The 25,439-nt window shown below is 45.2% G+C and overlaps 1 protein-coding gene across 8 annotated transcripts in view; it reads right to left on the reverse strand.

Moving 5' to 3' along the window:
* Nucleotides 1-25,439, reverse strand: part of DAB2IP (DAB2 interacting protein) — a 300,678-nt gene that overhangs the window by 19,595 nt on the left and 255,644 nt on the right. For all 8 annotated transcript variants that reach the window (XM_073558794.1, XM_073558777.1, XM_073558770.1 and 5 more), the window contains 3 exons: nt 9,512-9,656; nt 8,910-9,054; nt 8,292-8,528 (listed from right to left, as the gene is read on the reverse strand). In XM_073558794.1, coding sequence (XP_073414895.1) covers nt 8,292-8,528; nt 8,910-9,054; nt 9,512-9,656 — 527 coding nt within the window. The remainder of the gene's footprint in view (nt 1-8,291; nt 8,529-8,909; nt 9,055-9,511; nt 9,657-25,439) is intronic.

Raw genomic sequence — 25,439 nt, forward strand, 5'->3', positions numbered from 1 at the left:
CTGTGGCCTCATCCATCACTCGTCAGTCAATTGCGTAACTGTACTGATGACTGGAGGCAACGGAGTTGCGTCTCAGTGACAAACTGGTGGCAGCGGTGGGATCTGCGCAACCCCATTCCCAACTGCTGTTATTTTTGACAGGTGTTATTGACATGAAATTCTCAGCAGATGTTGGTAACGACCCATCCAATTCACACAGGCAAAGAAATCAAACCACATATGTCCATAAATTATGTGTAATAATGAAAAATGACACAAAGAAAAAAGTATTGAACACAAGAAGAAAAGTGCAAACAGCCTTGGAAAGTTAGAGCAGCTGAAATCAATCAATAATTAGAGCTCAATCCTGCTACTTAGTGAAAAATAATATCAGGTGGTTCAACAGATGCTGTGGTGTAATGACCACTGTGTCCACTAGGGGGCGCTGTGTGGATGCCCCAAGAGTGTGAGTGGTTGAAGAGCCATTATGTATCTCAAGGTGGGTGACCTTGAGATAGAGACATATGTATGTTTATGAACGCTATTGTAAAGTTTATATGTCTGTGTGAAGGACCTGTGATGAGGTCAGTCATGTGACCCGGTGGGCGTGGCTATGGACCATATAATGTGGCCAGGTTAGGTCACATGGAAGGGAATGCAGGGACCTGGTTGGTCCAGAGCGGAAGGTCCCGTGCGCATTATTGTCTCCTGGCGAACAGCCTGTGTGTGGCTGTGTGTGTAATGGCTGCCAGAGCTTGAGAGTTCCCTGGAGCGATATGGACGTCTGCAGCCTGAATGAAGGAACCATGTGGAGACCCTGACATGGGTGAGATAAATGAGGCTAGAAAGCCTCCTAAGCATAACCTGTATGATCACAGGCTTAACAGAGGGAAGCTCTGTAATGGACGCTATGCTGTGGTGAACGTTATGTTAATTGCTTTGGATTATGCTACGGATATGAGCTGTATAGTGCTGCTGTGGCTCTATGATGATGAATAAACTGCAAGGACTATGATATGGTTTTATGGAAAACCCGTACCGGATGTGATTTATTTGCTGCCAAGCGAGTGTCCCCCAACCTTGAATGACAGCACTACCTCACAATTGGTGGAGAAGCTATGGGCAGTGGTGTAGCCTTGTTGCTGGGAGCAACGGATAAGGACTGCAAAATCCGGTGGCAAAGAGCAACGCTGAGCCAGGAGGGCTGACGGTTGTGGAAGCCGTGTGATGTGCTGCTGACCGGCCATGTGTGAGCAGAGCCTGTGACGGCCTGCAAGTGGGGAAGCCACTGTCCGGCTGTGGTTATGGATCGGTGAGCCCAGTGCGGCTGCTTCCCTCACAATGCCTATAAAAAGGTGTAAAGAAAGAGAGAAAGGAAGCGACAGAAAGAGAGAAAGAAAGAGAAAGAAAAAGAGAAAACGAACAGAGAAAGAAAGCGAAAGAAAAAGAGAAAACGAACAGAGAAAGAAAGAGAAAGAGAAAGAAAAAGAACAGAGAGAGAAAGAAAGAACACAGAGAGAAAGAACATAGAGAAAGAGAGAAAGAAAAAGAGAGGGAAAAAAAAGAAAAAAAAAGAGAAAGAAAGAGAAAGGAAGAGAGAAAAAAAGAGAAAGAAATAGAGAAAACGGGAGAGAGAGAGAGAGAAAGAGTGCGAGAAATCTAGAAAATCCCAAAGAGCGACAGATCCTGAGACGGTACGGACTGCGCACCCACAGCCTACTCATCGAATCCGAGGCTAAGCAACTGATGTAATAGGTGCATTACCAATAGAATAATATTAACTAGTAGGGTGCTGTATACTGCATTGTACAAGTAACATGATCAAAAAGGAGGAAAAAGACCAATGCATAAGAATAGCGCACACCTTTAGAAAAATATATAACAATAATTTTATTCAAATGATAGACCACAAGACACATACATGATAAAACACCATTAAAAACTACGATAACAATAACACATCACCCGAGGTCCCGTGCTTATAACAGATGGTACACCAAACCTGATCCTGAATAACACAGATGTGTAAAATATGATACACCAAAAACCATGAGACCATACATATGCTCCAATAAATAGAACCTGTACTCACACATGAACAACCAAAATTGGGCGTCCCCAAGATTGGAAAAGTGGCAAAAGGGGTAAACAAATAACCCTATAAAGCCTAGCAAAGTAGCTACTAGAGAAAAGGGGGGGGGTCAAACAATAGGGTATGACAATAGGCCACAAATAAAAAGTATAAATATTTTTTGGCTAATAGCCTAGTATGAAGTAGCATCCAAACATATTGGAATGTGTATAAGTATAGGCTGAGGGCATCAGAAGATACCGCAGGAGCAGTCAGGTCAGGTTGTCACTGTGTCTGTGACTTGATCTAAAGATTCATTTGATATCTTTAACAATCCTAACTTTTGTGCAAGTGTGGTTACTCTATCTCCGTCTGACCCATAAATTATCCAGTCATACGAATCCATCCTTGCTCGTGTCCTTTTAGTTTTCATGTACTACTTCTGTGGATTTGTTTCCATCCCTTTCCACATATTCTATTTTTCTTATCTTGTTTGATATACACTATATATATTTTTGGGACTATTCATGCGCTTACTTAGGGTCATGTTTATTGCCTTATTTTTTATATTCACGTCCCCTTTATATATAATGAATTATATATACTTTCTATATTGATCATGACCTCAATACATTAGATTCACGTTCGTGTGTGTGTGTGTGTGGGGGGGGGGGGGGGCTTCCAGCTGAGTGCCCTCTTCATAGGCACCAACTAAATGATCATATTATTTCCACTGATATTTACATGTTGAGTCTTCGCTCCCTGTATTGATACCAGTGCTCTTGTTGCAGTCGCGGTGTTTACTGACTATATCAGTATCAGCTGATTGAGCTGATGCTGACTTGCGGTGCTATTGCCTGTATGCATCTGCCGCTTCTGCGCATGCGCCCGTTCAGCTGTGACGATGTAATCAGCTGACCTACTTCACTTCCTTCTACACGCTTACAGGCACTTGTGTGTAAGGATCTCACTTGTCGCCGTCTGCATACAGCGCCTTTGCACATGTTCCAACTTGGCTGTGACGCTGCTGCCAGCTGACGCCTTCATTTCCTCCCACACACCGATAAGCAATTGCGGCCGGGGATTCTCCGTATTTAACAATGGACCTCATTTACTCTGACACACTTCCCCTGATGAAGCTGCGGCAGCAGCGATACGCGTGGGGTCTCCCACATGCCTACTGTTTCAGGACCTTGCCTTCCTATCATGACTACCCCCTGACAACCTTACCTGACTGCTCCTGCGGTATCTTCTGATGCCCTCAGCCTATACTTATACACATTCCAATATGTTTGGATGCTACTTCATACTAGGCTATTAGCCAAAAAATATTTATACTTTTTATTTGTGGCCTATTGTTATACCCTATTGTTTCACCCCCCTCTTTCCTCTAGTAGCTACTTAGCTAGGCTTTATAGGGTTATTTGTTTACCCCCTTTTGCCACTTTTCCAATCTTGGGGACGCCTACTTTTGGTTGTTAATGTGTGAGTACAGGTTCTATTTATTGGAGCATATGTATGGTCTCATGTTTTTTGGTGTATCATATTTTACACACATCTGTGTTATTCAGGATCAGGTTTAGTGTACCATCTGTTATAAGCACGGGACCTCGGGTGATGTGTTATTGTTATCGTAGTTTATAATGGTGTTTTATCATGTATGTGTCTTGTTGTGGTCTAACAACTGAATAAAATGATTGTTACATATTTTTCTATATTAAGGTATACTCTATTCTTATGCATTGGTATTTTTCCTCTTTTTTGATTTTTTTACTCATCGAATCCGGGTGGCACTGACAGAACTACAAGCCCCGAGAGAGCAGACTCTGCCACCAGTGCCCCCAGGAGGCCATGGAAGATGAGGCCCACGTCCTGCTGAGGTGCCCCAAATACTTCGCAGTGAGGGACACCCACTTCAAGAGACTGTCTGATCTCCTCCCAGACTTCACCTCCATGGAGGAGGAGAAACTGCCGATAACACTGGGGGAAGAAGAAAATGCAGCGGAATATGTCAGTGCCTGCCACAGATTAAGAGGAGACCGATATGTCATGGACTTCTATACCCCACCCTGGACATGTTCCTATCCCCAGACTAAGAGGAGCCTGATATACAGTACAGACCAAAAGTTTGGACACACCTTCTCATTCAGAGAGTTTTCTTTATTTTCATGACTATGAAAATTGTAGATTCACTCTGAAGGCATCAAAACTATGAATTAACACATGTGGAATTATATAATTAACAAAAAAGTGTGAAACAACTGAAAATATGTGTTATATTCTAGGTTCAAGTAGCCACCTTTTGCTTTGATTACTGCTTTGCACACTCTTGGCATTCTCTTGATGCGCTTCAAGAGGTAGTCACTGGAAATGGTCTTCCAACAGTCTTGAAGGAGTTCCCAGAGATGCTTAGCACTTGTTTGCCCTTTTGCCTTCACTCTGCGGTCCAGCTCACCCCAAACCATCTCGATTGGGTTCAGGTCTGGTGACTGTAGAGGCCAGGTCATCTGGCATAGCACCCCATCACTCTCCTTGGTGAAATAGCCCTTACACAGCCTGGAGATATGTTTGTGGTCATTGTCCTGTTGAAACATAAATGATGGTCCAACTAAACGCAAACTGGATGGAATAGCATGCCGCTGCAAGATGCTGTGGTAGCCATGCTGGTTCAGTATGCCTTCAATTTTGAATAAATCCCCAACAGTGTCACCAGCAAAGCACCCCCTCACCATCACATCTCCTCCTCCATGATTCACGGTGGGAACCAGGCATGTAGAGTCCATCCGTTCACCTTTTCTGCATCGCACAAAGACACGGTGGTTGGAACCAAAGATCTCAAATGTGGACTCATCAGACCAAAGCACAGATTTCCACTGGTCTAATGTCCATTCCTTGTGTTCTTTAGCCCAAACAAGTCTCTTCTGCTTGTTGCCTGTCCTTAGCAGTGGTTTCCTAGCAGCTATTTTACCATGAAGGCCTGCTGCACAAACTCTCCTCTTAAAAGTTGTTGTAGAGATGTGTTTGCTGCTAGAACTCTGTGTGGCATTGACCTGCTCTCTAATCTGAGCTGCTGATAACCTGCGATTTCTGAGGCTGGTGACTCGGATGAACTTATCCTCCGCAGCAGAGGTGACTCTTAGTCTTCCTTTCCTGGGGCGGTCCTCATGTGAGCCAGTTTCTTTGTAGCGCTTGATGGTTTTTGCCACTGCACTTGGGGACACTTTCAAAGTTTTCCCAATTTTTCGGACTGACTGACCTTCATTTCTTCAAGTAATGATGGCCACTCGTTTTTCTTTACTTAGCTGCTTTTTCTTGCCATAATACAAATTCTAACAGTCTATTCAGTAGGACTATCAGCTGTGTATCCACCAGACTTCTGCACAACACAACTGATGGTCCCAACCCCATTTATAAGGCAAGAAATCCCACTTATTAAACCTGAGAGGGCACACCTGTGAAGTGAAAACCATTTCCGGTGACTACCTCTTGAAGCTCATCAAGAGAATGCCAAGAGTGTGCAAAGTAGTAATCAAAGCAAAAGGTGGCTACTTTGAAGAACCTAGAATAAAAGACACACAGTATTTTCAGTTGTTTCACACTTTTTTGTTAATTATATAATTCTACATGTGTTATGTCATAGTTTTGATGCCTTCAGAGTGAAAGTACAATTTTCAGTCATGAAAATAAAGAAAACTTTTTGAATGAGGTGTTTCCAAACTTTTGGTCTGTACTGCATCAGGGACCTCTATACCCCACCTTGCACACGCTCCTATCCCCCAACTAGAGAACCTGATATGTCATGGACTTCTATACTCTACCCTGGATATGCCTCTATCCTCTAAAAGGAACCTGAGAAAAATATAGAAAGAGAAAACACACACACATAATCTATCCATCTACTTCACACGTTACATGGTTTGAGTGCACTATTGTCAGTGCCCCAAGTTCTAAGCCCAGCTGATGGGCCTGCGTCATCTCTTTGACCCCACATGGGGGGACCAGTGAGAATGGCAGCCTTAGGCTGTGTGCCCACATTGCGTTTTTTAAGTGTTTCCGCAGCGTTTGTGCCAGATCAGACGCTTCAGAAACGCGTAAAAGAAGCTTCCCATTCAATTTAATGCATTTTTGGCTTTTTGTGCCAATGCATGCGTTTTTAACCGCTCAGAAAACGCTTAGCGGCTAAAAACGCAGCATGCTCATTATTTTCCGCAGAGGTCCGTGTTTTTAGCTATTTCCAATGTTCCCAGAAACCGTGCGGGAAAAAAACGCATCAAAAACACACGTTTTTTGTGCCAAAATCGCGCAAAAAAAAAATGGAAATAAAACGTGCGGTTTCTGGGAAGAAGTCCGGTTTTCTGAGCGTTTAAAAACGCTAACGTGGGCACATAGCCTTACGCTCTGCCCAAGTGATCTTGGATCCTCAAACTATCTTTGGCCTCTGTAGTGTTCTGTCTTCCACTGTATCAGTGCGCCCCTAGTGGCCACATTCAGTGTAATGCTGCACTTGTCGTCTGTGCCTCCTACAGGAGACCGTATTCACTAAAAGGTTGAAACAAGAGCGCAATAGGGTCTTATCCGGGTAAAATGTACAAATACTAAAAGTATTATACGCACCTTCTCAAAGAGAAAGTAAAGCCTGCATAGTATGTCAGCCTGCTGCACGTCCAACGGTCCACAGCGGAACCGCACCACAGTTCAATAAGGAATAAATTCTTGGACTTTAAGTGCGCTGCCAGACAGATTCCATAACCACACAAGGTTAAAAAAGTTAACCCTTTAATCCCTACGCGTTTCGAAGCATAACGCTTCTTCTTCAGGGGTTGACACCCTGAAGAAGCGTTATGCTTCGAAACGCGTAGGGATTAAAGGGTTAACTTTTTTAACCTTGTGTGGTTATGGAATCTGTCTGGCAGCGCACTTAAAGTCCAAGAATTTATTCCTACAGGAGACCGTCATTTTCCCCTTGGTGGAGCGTGCAGAATGCTCCTTTACACTGATATGTAGTGATGAGGGAACGTGCTTGGAAATGGTGTTATCCGAGCACTCTCAGGTGCTAACCAAGTGACTTCTGCATTCTCGAAAAATATGTTCGAGTTCCTGTGCCTCCATGTCTCGCAGCTGTTTAACAGCCACAACACATGTAAGGATAGCCTAACAAACAGGTAATCCCTGCATGTGTTGTAGCTCAAGTACAGTCGGAAGAGACGCAGCCGCAGGGACTCAAACATATTTTTCGAGCACGCCAAATTCACTCTGCTAGCACCTGAGCATGTTCAGATAGCACCTTATCCGAGCACGTTCGCTCATTACTACTGTAGAAAGAAGGACTGAGGCACTACTGTAAATATAGATAAATGGGATCACTAACCAAACGCTAACAGACAGCAAAGAAAAGTAGCGTGTTGTAAAAGGCAAGGATTACCATTAAATATACAAGATTAGCAAAATTTATCTTTATTAAGCAAGCAAAACAAGAAATTGTTTAAAGAGGTTTACAGATAGACAACAAGCTGGAGCGATCAGGACCAGCAAGGACGCTGGTATCTAAGGTAAATATCAGGTAACTAAGCGCGAGCATCACTTAGTTACCCGATATTTACCTTGGATACCAGCTCCCAGTGCCAGCATGCAGGTATCCAAGGTACACAGCAGGTAACTAAGCGCCGTGCTTAGCTACCCGATATTTATCTTCGATACCAGCTCCCAGCGTCTGCTTACAGCGCTGGCAGCTCGCTGATCGTTGCTCTCCCACTGCCACACGCAGCGATGCATGCTGGCCAGCGTGAGACTAACGATCAAAAAACAGCCCAGGACATTTGTGCACGATCAATGATACCCGGCAGGGGGGGGCGGTCGCTGATGCGTGCCACACACAGCGAGATCGCTGTCGAGATCGCTATTGCATCACAAAATCATCGATCTCGCTAGCGATCTCGCTGTGTGTGATGGGGCCTTAAGGCTGTATAAGTGGAGGTGACTGGTGGGCACTTATATGGCCCTCCATGTTGTTGTCTATCTGTAAACCTCTTTCCTTTTTTTTAATTGTTTTTAAGCCATTTTTTGTTTTGATTGCTTAATAAAGATAAATTTTGCTAATCTTGTACATTTAAATGGTGATCCTTGCCTTTTACACACTACTTTTCTTTGTTGTCCGCTCATCACTACTGGTATCCAGTTGTGTAATACACAGTGAACAGCACAGATTTCTCTGCTGGTTGTTAGCCTCCCCTTCCCATCTTACTTTGCGAAGTTGGCGAGGTTTTGTGTGACTTTGGCAATCAAGGTTAAAGTGCGAGCGGTGCGGTCATCCGGATACTCCTGAAGAAGGTTAAATAGTGATGGAGACATGATGGCTGGACAGAGAAAGCGCAGGAACAGAGAGGCGCTGATCAGTCTTTCGCTGATGTCCGGACGCCCTCGACTGTTACACTCCTGTCTCCAGGACGCAAACACTTCCTTCAGCTCCCGGGGAAACACGCTGCAAGCACAAGAATCACCGGCATTGTCAGGCTCTTCCCACTGCGCAACAAACCCACTCATATCCTCCAGTCACATTCAGAGCTGCAGGCATCATGCCATCAATCCTGTGACATGATAGCCCCAGTCCATGCAGTGGTCCCTTGCACACATATGGAAAACACCCACAGCAGATAGGCCTGACCCCACACACATATGGAAGACAACTGACCACTCTGTGGGTGCAAACACCTACAGCAGATAGCCCTGAACCTGCTCACGGCAGACCCCCTGTGCACATGACAGACAGCGCTGACACAAGGAAGACAACCATGATCTCTGCACACAAGCAAAGACCTCTACTCAGACCCCCACCGCTGCACACTCAGCAGACCTCACACACCAGTAGGAGTTGATGATCTTGCAAAACGCCAGCTCACAGCACATCTTCAGGTTCCCTTGGTGCTCCGGGAGGTCGGACGCTGAACACTTGTTAGGGTCCACCTCGCAGTTCTCGTCAGATTCGTACAAAGCCTTGATGAACTCTCCTGCAGGGAAACACAACAGTCATGAGGCAGAGAACAATCCCCGATCTCTCTACAGCAAAAGTGGAAACCAACAGCTGCAGGGCACCGAGCGATGTCACAGCAGCCACCGAACACCGAGTGATGATGTCAAAGCAGCCGCCGGGCAGCGAGTGATGATTTCACAGCAGCCGCCGGGCTCCGACAGATGCCACAGCAAGACCGTTCTACACAACTTACAACTATTGGAATTACATAGCCTAATATAAGTATGAGATTCAACAAGTAATGAAAAGTAAAAGGTGAGTGCAGCACCCTCCCGTGCTGGACTACTTATACAATGTACAGATGGAAGACAGGTTCAGAGTCAGTGATCATCAAGGCCTCAGCATGGACTAATAAGCGGTGGAGGAATATAAATCTCAGTATGTGAAACCTTTCAGGAGCAGTAACCACATCCTATCCTCTACCATGAAATTACCCAGTGCATCCTGCAGATACTTCTGTCCCACCAGCTTCAGGTACTCCTCAATAGCCTTTGTGGCCAGCGTGTTCTCCCGAAAGATAAGGTGTTCATTATCTCCACACCTGTCCACCTCTGACATCATCAGATCTGTGAGGAAATCCTGGAGAGGAGAGACGGGAATAAATGAGAAGAAAATCACAATGTTGAAGGTCAGAAACAAAAATTACGGTCATAACCGAAATCTCTGCCACCATACACACAGATCCCCATCACTACTGAGATCGCTGCTGCCATACACACAGATCCCCATCACTACCGAGATCCATGGCGCCATACACACAGATCCCCATCACTACTGAGATCGCTGCCGCCATACACACAGATCCCCATCACTACCGAGATCCCTGCTGCCATACACAGAGATCCCCATCACTACTGAGATCCCTGCTGCCATACACACAGATCCTCATCACTACCGAGATCCCTGCTGCCATACACACAGATCCCCATCACTACCGAGATCCCAGCTGCCATACGCACAGATCCCCATCACTACTGAGATCCCTGCTGCCACCATACACACAGATCCCAGTCACGACAGAGATCCCACGTAACAGTAGGAAAAACAGACGCACTCATAGGTGATTGCAAATGGTAGATTAAGTCCTGTTCAATCGACACCAACCCACCCTGCTGAGTGCACACCTTCTCTATTCTCGAACCACAGAGATCCCTGCTGCCATAAACACAGATCCTCGTCATTACTGAGATCCCTGCCCCCCACAGATCCCCATCACTACAGAGATCCCTGCTGCCATAAACACACATGCTTGTCACTACCGAGATCCCTGCCGCCATACACACAGATCCTTGTCACTACCGAGATCCATATCCCCATACACACAGATCCTTGTCACTACTGAAATCCTTGCCGCCAAACACAAAGATCCCCATCACTACCGCGATTCCTGCTCCTATATACACACAGATTCTTGTCACTGCCAAGATCCCTGCTGCCACATACACAGATCACCGCCTATCCATCACCAAATATCAGCAGTGACATCACTGAGAATGAGCAAAATGCAGTGCTGATAAAAGCTCGAGGGGAGTTAGGTTTTTTTTTCCCTGATAAAGAGGTCATGCAGAACCTTGAAACTCTTTGATCTGTAAAACCTGTTTAATTAAACTCCTTTTATTTTATTCTGCAATCGAGCTTTCATCAGCAGCGCATTGAATGACACCTCCATTTTGCTCATTTTCTGTGTCTATATTTGAAAGGTGTCCTGCAGCAGCTGTAACACATACTCATCTCAAGTTGCTAGTTTGCAACCACATTAGGTGAGTGGTCTCACTTTTTCTATTCCTCTGTACTATTGGATAAGACTCCATTGCGCTTTCTGTCTCCTAGCTTTTTATCTACCATAAATGAGAATGCCACCTATCCATCACTAGAGATCAGCAGATTAATGCAGTTAGTATAGGGACCCGTTCAATGAGAACACCTTGACATTGATGAATGGGCTCACATCTTTTGGCCAAATTTTGTGCTAAGTATCTCATATTTTTGCCATTATGCTATTCGTATTTCACATATTTCATACTTGATATGCCTTGATGCAATTGAGTGCAACCATTTCCTTATTTGATATGTAAGCTGTTTTTTGGTATGCACCTATTCAGACTAGTTCTAGATGTGCCGTCAGTTTTTACTGTCATTAGAGATAAGTGGTGACATCACTGAAAATGCCGCCTATCCATCACTAGAGATCAGCGGTGACATCACAGAGAATGCTGCCTATCCATCACTAGAGATCAGCGGTGACATCACTGAGAATGCCACCTATTCATCATTAGAGATCAGCGGTGACATCACAGAGAATGCCGCCTATCCATCACTAGAGATCAGCGGTGACATCACTGAGAATGCCGCCTATCCATCACTAGAAATCAGCGGTGACATCACAGAGAATGCCGCCTATCCATCACTAGAGATCAGCGGTAACATCACTGAGAATGCCACCTATTCATCATTAGAGATCACCGGTGACATCACAGAGAATGCCGCCTATCCATCACTAGAGATCAGCAGTGACATCACTGAGAATGCCACCTATTCATCACTAGAGATCAGCGGTGACATCACATAGAATGCCACCTATCACTAGAAATCAGCAGTGACATCACTGAGAATGCCGCCTATCCATCACTAGAGATCAGCGGTGACATCACAGAGAATGCCGCCTATCCATCACTAGAGATCAGCAGTGACATCACTGAGAATGCCTCCTATCCATCACTAGAGATCAGTGGTGACATCACTGAGAATGCCTCCTATCCATCACTAGAGATCAGTGGTGACATCACTGAGAATGCCTCCTATCCATCATTACAAATCAGCGGTGACATCACTGAGAATGCCGCCTATCCATCACTAGAGCTCAGCGGTGAAATCACTGAGAATGCCGCCTATCCATCACTAGAGATCAGTGGTGACATCACTGAGAATGCCTCCTATCCATCACTAGAGATCAGCGGTGACATCACTGAGAATGCCGCCTATCCATCACTAGAGATCAGTGGTGACATCACTGAGAATGCCGCCTATCCATCACTAGAGATCAGCGGTGACATCACTGCGAATGCCACCTATCACTAGAGATCAGCAGTGACATCACTGAGAATGCTGCCTATCCATCACTAGAGATCAGTGGTGACATCACTGAGAATGCCGCCTATCCATCACTAGAGATCAGCATTGACATCACAGAGAATGCCGCCTATCCATCACTAGAGATCAGTGGTGACATCACTGAGAATGCCGCCTATCCATCACTAGAGATCAGCAGTGACATCACTGAGAATGCCTCCTATCCATCACTAGAGATCAGCAGTGACATCACTGAGAATGCCGCCTATCCATCACTACAGATCAGCGGTGACATCACTGAGAATGCCGCCTATCCATCACTAGAGATCAGCATTGACATCACTGAGAATGCCGCCTATCCATCACTAGAGATCAGCAGTGACATCACTGAGAATGCCGCCTATCCATCACTAGAGATCAGCAGTGACATCACTGAGAATGCCTCCTATCCTTCACTACAGATCAGCGGTGACATCACTGAGAATGCCGCCTATCCATCACTAGTGATCAGTGTTGCCATCACGGAGAATGCCGCCTATCCATCACTAGAGATCACTGGTGACATCACTGAGAATGCCAACTATCCATCAATAGAGATCAGCGGTGACATAACTGATAATAAGCAAAACACAAGCCGCGGAGACACCATCACGTGTTTCTCAACGCAAGCAATGACTAGCCAGGTCTTTCCCCGGGAAAGAACAACCATGGGAAGGGCAGTCTCCAATGAAGGAAACCACCTATGCCAAAACATGGTATCCATCCACAGACAGCTGTTTCGGGGTATTGCCCCTCATCAGTGTGGAGTAGGAAACTGGCTAGTAGGAGCAATACCTAGTAAAAGACTGTGAAAAATGAGGATGAATGAACTCATGGAGATCAACATCCAACACTGCGGAGACACCATCACATGTTTCTCAACGCAGTGATTCTAGAGCAATGCTCCCATCCCTTATGCTAGACCTAATATTAACCAACAGGCCAGACCGCATATCAAATGTAAGGGTTGAGGGTCACTTGGGTAATAGTGATCACAAATTAATAAGTTTTCATGTATCCTTTAATAAGATGTATAGTAGAGGGGTTACAAGGACACTAAACTTCAGGAAGGCAAATTTCCACCGGATGAGAGATGATCTTGGTGCAATTAACTGGGACGATATCCTGAGACATAAAAATACACAAAGAAAATGGGAGACGTTTATTAGCATCCTGAATAGGACCTGTGCACAATATATACCGTATGGGAATAAACATGCGAGAAATAGGAGGAAACCACTATGGCTAAATAGAGCTGTAAGGGGCGCAATAAGAGATAAAAATAAAGCATTTAGAGAATTAAAGCAAGTAGGTAGTGATGAGGCATTAAATAAATACAGAAGATTAAATAAATTCTGTAAAAAGCAAATCAAGACAGCAAAGATTGAGACAGAGAGACTCATTGCCAGAGAAAGTAAAAATAATCCCAAAATATTCTTTAACTACATAAATAGTAAGAAGCTAAAAAATGATAGTGTTGGCCCCCTTAAAAATAGCCTGGATGAAATGGTGGATGAGGATGAGGAAAAAGCCAATATGCTAAATGACTTTTTTTCAACAGTATTTACACAAGAAAATCCCATGACAGATAACATGATCAGGGTTAAAAATTCTCCATTAAATGTCACCTGCTTAACCCAGCAGGAAGTACGGCGGCGTCTACAAATCACTAAAATTGACAAATCCCCGGGCCCGGATGGGATACACCCCCGAGTACTGCAGTCACTAGAGATCAGCAGTGACATCACTGAGAATGCCACCTATCCATCAATAGAGATCAGCGGTGACATAACTGATAATAAGCAAAACACAAGCCGCGGAAACACCATCACGTGTTTCTCAACGCAAGCAATGACTAGCCAGGTTCCTTCCCGGGGAAAGACCTGGCTAGTCAAAGCTTGCGTTGAGAAACACGTGATGATGTCTCCGCGGCTTGTCTTTTGCATGTTCTTGCATATTTCCCATAAGGGATGGGGGCAGTGCTCTAGAATCACTGCGTTGAGAAACATGTGATGGTGTCTCCGCAGTGTTGGATGTTGATCTCCATGAGTTCATTCATCCTCATTTTTCACAGTCTTTTACTAGGCATTGCTCCTACTAGCCAGTTTCCTACTCCACACTGATGAGGGGCAATACCCCGAAACAGCTGTCTGTGGATGGATACCATGTTTTGGCATAGGTGGTTTCCTTCATTGGAGACTGCCCTTCCCGGGGAAAGACCTGGCTAGTCATTGCTTGCGTTGAGAAACACGTGATGGTGTCTCCGCGGCTTGTCTTTTGCATGTTTTTGCATATTTCCCATAAGGGATGGGAGCATTGCTCTAGAATCACTGCGTTGAGAAACATGTGATGGTGTCTCCGCAGTGTTGGATGTTGATCTCCATGAGTTCATTCATCCTCATTTTTCACAGTCTTTCACTAGGCATTGCTCCTACGAGCCAGTTTCCTACTCCACACTGATGAGGGGCAATACCCCGAAACAGCTGTCTGTGGATGGATACCATGTTTTGGCATAGGTGGTTTCCTTCATTGGAGACTGCCCTTCCCGTGGTTGTTCCTTCCCGGGGAAAGACCTGGCTAGTCACTGCTTGCGTTGAGAAACACGTGATGGTGTCTCCACGGCTTATGTTTTTGCATATTTCCCATAAGGGATGGGAGCATTGCTCTAGAATCACTGCGTTGAGAAACATGTGATGGTGTCTCCGCAGTGTTGGATGTTGATCTCCATGAGTTCATTCATCCTCATTTTTCACAGTCTTTCACTAGGCATTGCTCCTACTAGCCAGTTTCCTACTCCACACTGATGAGGGGCAATACCCCGAAACAGCTGTCTGTGGATGGATACCATGTTTTGGAATAGGTGGTTTCCTTCATTGGAGACTGCCCTTCCCGTGGTTGTTCCTTCCCGAGGAAAGACCTGGCTAGTCATTGCTTGCGTTGAGAAACACGTGATGGTTTCTCCGCGGCTTGTCTTTTGCATGTTTTTGCATATTTCCCATAAGGGATGGGAGCATTTCTCTAGAATCACTGCGTTAAGAAACATGTGATGGTGTCTCCGCAGTGCTGGATGTTGATCTCCATGAGTTCATTCATCCTCATTTTTCACAGTCTTTCACTAGGTATTGCTCCTACTAGCCAGTTTCCTACTCCACACTGATGAGGGGCAATACCCCGAAACAGCTGTCTGTGGATGGATACCATGTTTTGGCATAGGTGGTTTCCTTCATTGGAGACTGCCCTTCCCGTGGTTGTTCCTTCCCGGGGAAAGACCTGGCTAGTCACTGCTTGCGTTGAGAAACACGTGATGGTGTCTCCGCGGCTTGTGTTTTGCATGTTTTTGCATATTTCCCATAAGGGATGGGAGCATTGCTCTAGAATTACTGCGTTGAGAAACATGTGATGGTGTCTCCGCAGTGTTGGATGTTGATCTCCATGAGTTCATTCATCCTCATTTTTCACAGTCTTTTACTAGGCATTGCTCCTACTAGCCAGTTTCCTACTCCACACTGATGAGGGGCAATACCCCGAAACAGCTGTCTGTGGATGGATACCATGTTTTGGCATAGGTGGTTTCCTTCATTGGAGACTGCCCTTCCCGTGGTTGTTCCTTTCCAGGGAAAGACCTGGCTAGTCATTGCTTGCGTTGAGAAACACGTGATGGTGTCTCCGCGGCTTGTCTTTTGCATGTTTTTGCATATTTCCCATAAGGGATGGGAGCATTGCTCTAGAATCACTGCGTTGAGAAACATGTGATGGTGTCTCCGCAGTGTTGGATGTTGATCTCCATGAGTTCATTCATCCTCATTTTTCATAACTGATAATAACTACTATCCAACACTAGAGATCAGCGGTTACATCACTGAGAATGCCACCTATCCATCACTAGCAATCAGCAGTGACATCATGGAGAATGCCGCCTATCCATCACTAGAGATCAGAGGCGACATCACTGAGAATGCCGCTTATCCATCTCACTGAGAATGCCTCCTATCCATCACTAGGGATCAGCGGTGACATCACTGAGAATGCCTCCTATCCATCACTAGAGATCAGTGGTGACATCACTGAGAATGCCGCCTATCCGTCACTAGAGATCAGTGGTGACATCACTGAGAATGCCGCCTATCCGTCACTAGAGATCAGCAGTGACATCACTGAGAATACCGCCTATCCGTCACTAGAGATCAGGGGTGACATCACGGAGAATGCCGCCTATCCATCACTAGAGATAAGCGGTGACATCACTGAGAATGCCGCCTATCCATCACTAGAGATCAGTGGTGACATCACTGAGAATGCCGCCTATCCATCACTAGAGATCAGCGGTGACATCACTGAGACTGCCGCCTATCACTAGAGATCAGAGGTGACATCACTGAGAATGCCGCCTATCACTAGAGATCAGAGGTGACATCACTGAGAATGCCGCCTATCCATCACTAGAGATCAGCAGTGACATCACTGAGAATGCCTATCCATCACTAGAGATCAGCGGTGACATCACTGAGAATGCCGCCTATCCATCACTAGAGATCAGTGGTGACATCACTGAGAATGCCGCCTATCACTAGAGATCAGCAGTGACATCACTGAGAATGCCACCTATCCATCACTAGAGATCAGCAGTGACATCACTGAGAATGCCACCTATCCATCACTAGAGATCAGCAGTGACATCACTGAGAATGCCACCTATCCATCACTAGAGATCAGCGGTGACATAACTGAGAATGCCACCTATCACTGAAGATCAGTGGTGACATCACTGAGAATGCCACCTATCCATCACTAGAGATCAGCAGTGACATCACTGAGAATGCCACCTATCACTAGAGATCAGCAGTGACATCACTGAGAATGCCACCTATCCATCACTAGAGATCAGCGATGACATCAGTGAGAATGCCGCCTATCCATCACTAGAGATCAGCGGAGACATCACTGAGAATGCCACCTATCACTGAAGATCAGCGGTGATGTTACTAGTCCTAAGTTGTGTGTTGCCAGGCTGCAACCTATTGGTTTGTCCTGCCCTCTTTAGGTCTGGATCGTGTAGAATGACTGAGGGTTTTTCTGGTGGGATTTTGCCTCTATTTTGGTGCAGACATCAGATAACCTCGCAGGCGTTCTGACGAATGGCTCTTCCACTCGTTATCGTGCTGGACATCTTGTCCGGGCCGCTCGTCATCTCCTCTTGGCTAGTCAGCCTTACACATCAGATGACAGCTTTAATTCCACTGCTCCTGACTTTATATTCACAAACTTCTCGGTTCCGTCATTTTCTAAATACACAAAATCCTTACAGATACGAGGCTGCCTGTCTATGGCGGAAAATTATAGTCTGAAGAATAAATTATGACAACTTAAGGTTCAAAAGTAGTAAAGTTTTGACATATCTAGGCTGCAGGTAACGAGGGGCTACACAAGAGATCCCTGTATCATTCTCACAGAGGTCTAAACATTCCCTGACTGCTGCACCATTACTGGGGTCTGCACAAAAACAGATCAAATATCAGTATGTGACATCACTGATCACCCTGCACTGCGGAGGAGATTCCCGGTCTAAGACATCAATGTTGTTATATTACAACCTGTGTTAAAATATTTTCGTAGTCCGATTTGTCTGTAAAGCATCAGCACTAAATGGTCTAAGTTGATGAAGAGAGAAAACATAGGCATAAATTAATTTTTTGAGATTAAATAACTAAAAATTGGCATGTGCATATGTATTCACCCCTTTTACTATGAAGACCCTAGACATTTTGGCACAAGCAATTCCCTTTATAAGTCCCATGCTTAGTGACAGGACGTCCACCTGTGTGTGCAATCTAAGTGTCACAAGTCTGTCAGTATATACACACTTTACCTTTTCTGAAAGGCCACAGAGGCTGAATCACCATTAAGCAAGAGGCACCACCAACCAAACATCATGAAGACTAAGGAGATCTACAAACAAGTCAGGGACAACGTTGTTGAGAAGTACAAGTCAGGGTTGTGTTATAAAAAATATCCCCATCTCTGATAATCACCCGGAGCTCCATCAAATCCATTATCACTAAATGGAAAGAACATGGTACCACAACAAGCCTGCCAAGAAAGGGCCGCCCACCAAAACTCTCAGCCCCGGAAGGAGGGTATTAATCAGAGAGGCAGCACAGAGACCAAAGGTAACCCTGAAGGATCAGCAGAGTTCCCAAGCAGAGACTGGAGTATCTGTCCATACGACCACAATAAGTCGTACACTCCATAGAGGTGGCCTTTATGGAAGAGTGGGCATTAAAAAGCGTTTACTTACACACAAACATTGTAAGGGTATGATTCCATGGGCCGGATTGCCGGCGCTTTGGACGCTGCGGAAACCCCGCTCCGCCCAAAGCGCTGCCCCCTTTTGTACGCGGTGATACCGGAAGTGTTCATTGAACACACACGGAATCACCGCATCGTATCCATCCATTGGGCTATTTATCTTGCAGAGACGCTAAATAGACATGCTGCGGTCTATAAAAATGTGCCGCATGTCCGGATACACAGGGCCGCCAGATGCGGCCCTGCCCGCATAGTGGAGACGGGATTTCATAAAATCCCCTCCACTATGCTGTAACATCTGGACGATACCCGCTGATGCTTCTCCTGCAACAAAGTGGGACATGTTTGTCCCTATCAGGGCAGATAGCACTAACACCCAACTACAACCACAAAGCTATCTGGGTCGCCACCGTCTGTCCTCTTTGTGGCCGGCTCTGATGTGAGGACCAATGAGAACTGTCAATCTGTCACTGTTGGCAACAAAGTCACCATTGGTCTCAGAGACACTGGGGCAGAGGTGACTCTGGTGCATCCAGCAATGGTAACCTCTGCAGATATCACACCAGGAAAGACTATGTCTATAACCGGGATTGGGGGGGTCAGCTCTGCCGTGCCCATGGCCCATGTGTACCTGGACTTGGAAGCAGGGAAAGGACTGAGAGAAGTGGGAGTATCAGAGGCTATTCCCAACAATGTGTTGCTAGGCACAGACTTGGGGAGCATGGTGTCCCACTATATCCATCCCTTGCAAGTAAATGCTACAGAGAAGGTGGAAGAAAGCAACCCACCTGAGATCCCGTGTAAGGAGGGAAAATGTACCAATGCACAGGAATGTAGGTATGAGACAGCTGTGACCTGGAGTCAGGCTGCAGCCCAGAGATTAGAGGATGAGGCTCAAATAGAACTGCCAGAATAGGAGGCCCATACTGTGGCCCCAGAGCCTCCTCACATGGCAAACCCAACAAGGTCCCTGATAACCGACACTGAAGACTTAGGTTACCGTTACACCTGGCGATGCACCAGCGATCCCGACCAGCGATATGACGCGGTCAGGATCGCTGGTGCATCTCTAGGTGGTCGCTAGTGAGCTGCAACATAGGCAGATCTCACTAGCGACATCGCTGGGGACAGGGGTCGCTACTTACCTGTCAGACGAGGCGATCCTGCGTCCTCCCGCCCGCCTCCACGCGTCGCTCGTCGTCACAGCAGGAAGCGCCGCAGGAAGTGACCGACGAGAAATGATCCAGGAGCTTCTCGCGCGATCAGCGATAACCAGCGGGGGAGCCGGTCGGAGGCAAGTATCACATGCAGCGATATCGCTAGCAATATCGCTGCAACGTCACAAAATCGGTGACTTTACAGCGATATTGCTAGCGATATCGCAGTGTGTAACGGGGGCTTTAGCTTCAAACCAGGGCCTGGCAGTCACAGTAGTCCTGGGGCTGCAGACTGACAGTCAGAGCTTCCAGGAGGCCCCGAGGACAGATGTCAGTCTGGAGAACCTCAGATGTTTTGCAGATCAACCCCCTACTGCTTCTGACAAAGAGAGAATATACTGGGAGCAGGGAAGACTGTATATACAGTCATGGCCAAAAGTATTGACACCCCTGCAATTCTGTCAGATAATATTCAGTTTCTTCCTGAAAATGATTGCAAACACAAATTCTTTGGTATTATTATCTTCATTTAATTTGTCTTAAATGAAAAAACACAAAAGAGAATGAAGCAAAAAGCAAAACATTGATCATTTCACACAAAACTCCAAAAATGGGCCGGACAAAAGTATTGGCACCCTCAGCCTAATACTTGGTTGCACAACCTTTAGCCAAAATAACTGCGACCAACCGCTTCCGGTAACCATCAATGAGTTTCTTACAATGCTCTGCTGGAATTTTAGACCATTCTTCTTTGGCAAACTGCTCCAGGTCCCTGATATTTGAAGGGTGCCTTCTCCAAACTGCCATTTTTAGATCTCTCCACAGGTGTTCTATGGGATTCAGGTCTGGACTCATTGCTGGCCACCTTAGAAGTCTCCAGTGCTTTCTCTCAAACCAATTTCTAGTGCTTTTTGAAGTGTGTTTTGGGTTATTGTCCTGCTGGAAGACCCATGACCTCTGAGGTAGACCCAGCTTTCTCACACTGGGCCCTAAATTATGCTGCAAAATTTGTTGGTAGTCTTCTGACTTCATAATGCCATGCACACGGTCAAGCAGTCCAGTGCCAGAGGCAGCAAAGCAACCCCAAAACATCAGGGAACCTCCGCCATGTTTGACTGTATGGACCATGTACTTTTCTTTGAATGCCTCTTTTTTCTCCTGTAAACTCTATGTTGATGCTTTTGCCCTAAAAGCTCTACTTTTGTCTCATCTGACCAAAGAACATTATTCCAAAATGTTTTAGGCTTTTTCAGGTAAGTTTTGGCAAACTCCAGCCTGGCTTTTTTATGTCTCGGGGTAAGAAGTGGAGTCTTCCTGGGTCTCCTACCATACAGTCCCTTTTCATTCAGATGCCGACGGATAGTACGGGTTGACACCGTTGTACCCTCGGACTGCAGGGCAGCTTGAACTTGTTTGGATGTTAGTGGAGGTTCTTTATCCAACATCCGCACAATCTTGCGTTGAAATCTCTTGTCAATTTTTCTTTTCCGGCCACATCTAGGGAGGTTAGCCACAGTGCCATGGGCTTTAAACTTCTTGATGACACTGCGCACGGTAGACACAGGAACATTCAGGTCTTTGGAGATGGACTTGTAGCCTTGAGATTGCTCATGCTTCCTCACAATTTGGTTTCTCAAGTCCTCAGACAGTTCTTTGGTCTTCTTTCTTTTCTCCATGCTCAATGTGGTACACACAAGGACACAGGACAGAGGTTGAGTCAACTTTAATCCATGTCAACTGGCTGCAAGTGTGATTTAGTTATTGCCAACACCTGTTAGGTGCCACAGGTAAGTTACAGGTGCTGTTAATTACACAAATTAGAGAAGCATCACATGATTTTTCGCACAGTGCCAATACTTTTGTCCACCCTCTTTTTTATGTTTGGTGTGGAATTATATCCAATTTGGCTTTAGGACAATTCTTTTTGTGTTTTTTCATTTAAGACAAATTAAATGAAGATAATAATACCAAAGAATTTGTGTTTGCAATCATTTTCAGGAAGAAACTGAGTATTATCTGACAGAATTGCAGGGGTGTCAATACTTTTGGCCATGACTGTAGATAATCTCCCCACTGATACTCCAGAACCTTGGGACTGTGAAAAGCAACTGGTCGCTCCTTATCCATTTAGGGAACAATTATTGAGAATTGCTCATGAAATTCCTCTGGCTGGGCACCTTGGAATACAAAAGACTAAAGGCCCCGTTACACATAACGATGTCCCAGAGATCCCACCAACGATCCGACATGGATGGGATCGCTGAGACATCGTTAGACAGCCCCTTCAGCGATCAGGACCAGCGAGAAAGCTGGTTTCTAATGTAAACATCGGGTATCCAGGAGCCGCGGCTCCTGGATACCCGATGTTTACATTAGAAACCAGCGTCGCTGATCTCTTGCTGCCACACGCAGAGATGCGCGCTGGCCAGCGGGAGACGGGCGATCGAAAAACGGCCCAGGACCATCCTGCAAGATCAGCGATACCCGGCAGGGGGGCCGGTCGCTGATCGCTGTGGCATAACAAAATCAGCGATCTCGTTAGCGAGATCGCTGTGTGTGACGGGGCCTTAAAGCTCGCTTAACACATAATTTTTATTGGCCCAAGATGGGGACAGATATAGTCAATTACTGTCGATCCTGCCTAGTTTGTCAGAGGGTTGGAAAGTCTGGGGATATACAAAAATCCCCATTGAAACCAAATTCAGTGATCGATAAGCCTTTCCAGCGAGTGGCTGTGGATATCATAGGGCCACTTGCAATTCCTAGCAGCTCTGGCAAAAAGTACATCCTCACAGTGGTGGACTATACTACACGATATCCGGAAGCTGTGGCACTGTCCTCCATCTGAGCAGACAAAGTGGCGGATGCTTTACTGACTGTTTTCTCGTGTGTGCGCTTCCCCAGGGAAATGATATCCGATCAGGGAATCCAATTCATGTCCAGTCTGATGGAAAGCCTCTGCGAGAAAATACATGTGCAGCAATTTGTGGCAAGCGCCTACATTCCCCAAACCAATGGACTCTGCAAGCGTGTTAAGAGTAAGACAGTCTGCATACCGGGTGTCAGCAGAGGTGAAGGCACACATGAGGGAACAGGTAGAGCAGATGCTACACCTGAAGGTCATACAAAAATCCCAGAACGCCTGGGCCTCGCCTGTGGTTCTTGTCCCAAAAAAGGACCGTACTACCTGGTTCTGTGTAGACCAGGGCTGTGGAGTCGGAGTCGTGGAGTCGGAGTTAGTTTTGGTTGGAGTCGGTAGAAATGTACCGACTCCGACTCCAGCTTTAAAAAAAATGTATTAATATTTCATAATTGAACTTTCATATGAATTTTATAAATGTTACTCAAATATATATGTTCTATCAAACTATGAACAACAGTGATAAGCAGTTCTGCTGGAGATAGAGACATTTCTTACTTCTTGTGTGTCACTGTTCTCCACTGCCCTTATCTAATCTTATACTTGGTTAACCTCATGCTGCCCCAACCCCCCTACTTACAATGTATGAAACTGAAAGTGAAAATGTGTTGCAAATTCTTAGTAGTAAAGCTCCTCCTCTTGACTAGATCATACTAGGTGTGCATCTTCCAAGCATCTCACAGCTGCCTGCTACTCAGAAGAGGAAGACTGTAAGAAGTATTATCCTTTCAACAAACTTTGCATCAGTTAACTGTGAGTACATGAGGAATAATAACAGTATTACTGACCACTATATCAGTTGTACGACCTGGCAATAATTTTGTACAACTGTTTTTAGGAAAAACAATTGTCATTTGGATTGTGAATGCAGAATTAAAAACCTGAGAATGTCAAAGAAGCATCACATTAAATCAGCTGTATTTGAACATTTCACCATCACTCAAGATAGAAAACATTATGTCTGTCAGTGTATGACAAATGATCCAGACGAAAACAAATGCTGTGAAGCCAAGATGAGTGCATATTCAGGCAAAGATAAAAATGCTCCTACCAGAGCTTCTAATCTAAAGAGACATTTACAGTGCTTTCATCCAGAAGTACTGAAAGCAGTGGATGAGAAAGACTGCATCCAAACCAATGAACCAGTGCCCAGCTCTTCCAGCCAAACAAAGGAGCAGAGAACTTTGCAGCCATCAGTTGCAAGATATTTTGTCAGTGACAAAGTTACTGTGACAATGACAGTAGATACATTTAAAAAACAGATCATAGAGCTTGTTGTAAAGGATAGTGTGCCTATTTCATTATTTTCACGACCAGCTTTTATGTGTCTGAATGGGGAAATGGCCCGCAAGCTTGGTGTTTCTCTGGAGAGAGAGAGTATTATAAAATTAGTAATCGAAGAAGCTTTTAAACAAAAGGAAGAACTTAAAAAAACTCTCAAGGGACGCTTTCTGTTTCTTAAAATGGATGCCTGCACACGTCACAGAGTGAACTATTTTGCCATCAATGTCCGATTTGTTTGTGACAAAAATGAAATAGTTACCAAGACATTGGCAGTAAAAGACACCAAAGCTCATCACACCAGTGAGTTTCTCCAGGTCTTGGTGGAAAAGGTTCTGCAAGACTATGAACTTAAGAAAGAGCAAGTTCTTTCTGTCGTAACTGACAATGCTTCAAATATGATAAGTACTATTAAGCTAATGAATGAGAGTAATGATGGTGACCAGCAGCTAGAAGAACATTCTGGGTCCACAGACACAGAAATGTTTGAAATAGAGGAACACAGTATTGTAACTGAGGAGCAAACTGAAGTTGCTTCAGATGAACAGCAACATGATAGTTTAGATGATCTTGTTGAAACTGTGTCAATATGTTCTTTCATTCATCACATGCGCTGTGTTGTGCATACGCTACAGCTGGCTATAAGAGACAGTCTGCAAGAAGGACATGCTGCTGCACTGATTGGCAAGGTGAGAAAATTGGCTACTGTTGCCAGAACCCCTAAAGTTGACTCAATTTTGAAGAAACGTGCTGGAAAAGGGTCAATTATTGATCAAGCCACACGATGGGGCAGTACTTAATGATTCAGCGCTTGGTTGAACTGAAAACCTTTCTTGTAGACATGGCTAACCCTCAACTGACGCTAAATGAAAGTCAGTGGAATCAGGTGACTGAGCTGGAAAAATTGCTAGAGCACCCATTTACAGTGACTAAAAAATTACAAGCAGAGGACTTAACTCCAGGTATTTTCTTAAAGGAGTGGAAGAACCTGATGTTTCGCCTGTCCCAAAGAGGAGGGTTAATTGCAAGTGGCATTGCTACATCAATGAAACGGAGAGACGAGCTACTATTACAAAATAACATTCTTTTGGCAGCTGTTTATGTAGACCCAATGCATCGGATTCTTCTAGATGATCAACAGCTAAGTAAAGGAAAAGAAGCTCTGTTTGAAATAGCAGTAAGGATGAAAGGGTTGCAGAACAGTCAGGAGGAACAAGAAGAATTTGGTCGTCCTGCCACATCTTCACCCTCATCATCAACTGATGAAGAATTTAATTTCGAAAAATATTTGGATCACAAGGACCGTGCAAAGCGTTCCCGCATAGAAGAAGAGTCATCCCCATCAAGGAACACAGCCAGTACATTTCAGCAGAATTTTTCATGTGCACTAAAAGAAATTGAGAAATTTGACCGTTCATCAAAAATAACAGTGCAACAAGCGATTCCTCTGTATCCTGACATTGTCAGAGATGTTGCCCGAGTGGTTACTGCTTTGCCACCAACACAAGTTAGTGTAGAGAGGTTGTTCTCTGCTTTCAAAATAATTAGATCAGATTTGAGGGCATCCATGAAGGAGGATCTGACAGAGGC

This window comes from Dendrobates tinctorius, unplaced genomic scaffold (assembly GCF_039654945.1).
Source record: "Dendrobates tinctorius isolate UK_male_01 unplaced genomic scaffold, ASM3965494v1 ptg000013l, whole genome shotgun sequence".
NCBI lineage: Eukaryota > Metazoa > Chordata > Amphibia > Anura > Dendrobatidae > Dendrobates > Dendrobates tinctorius.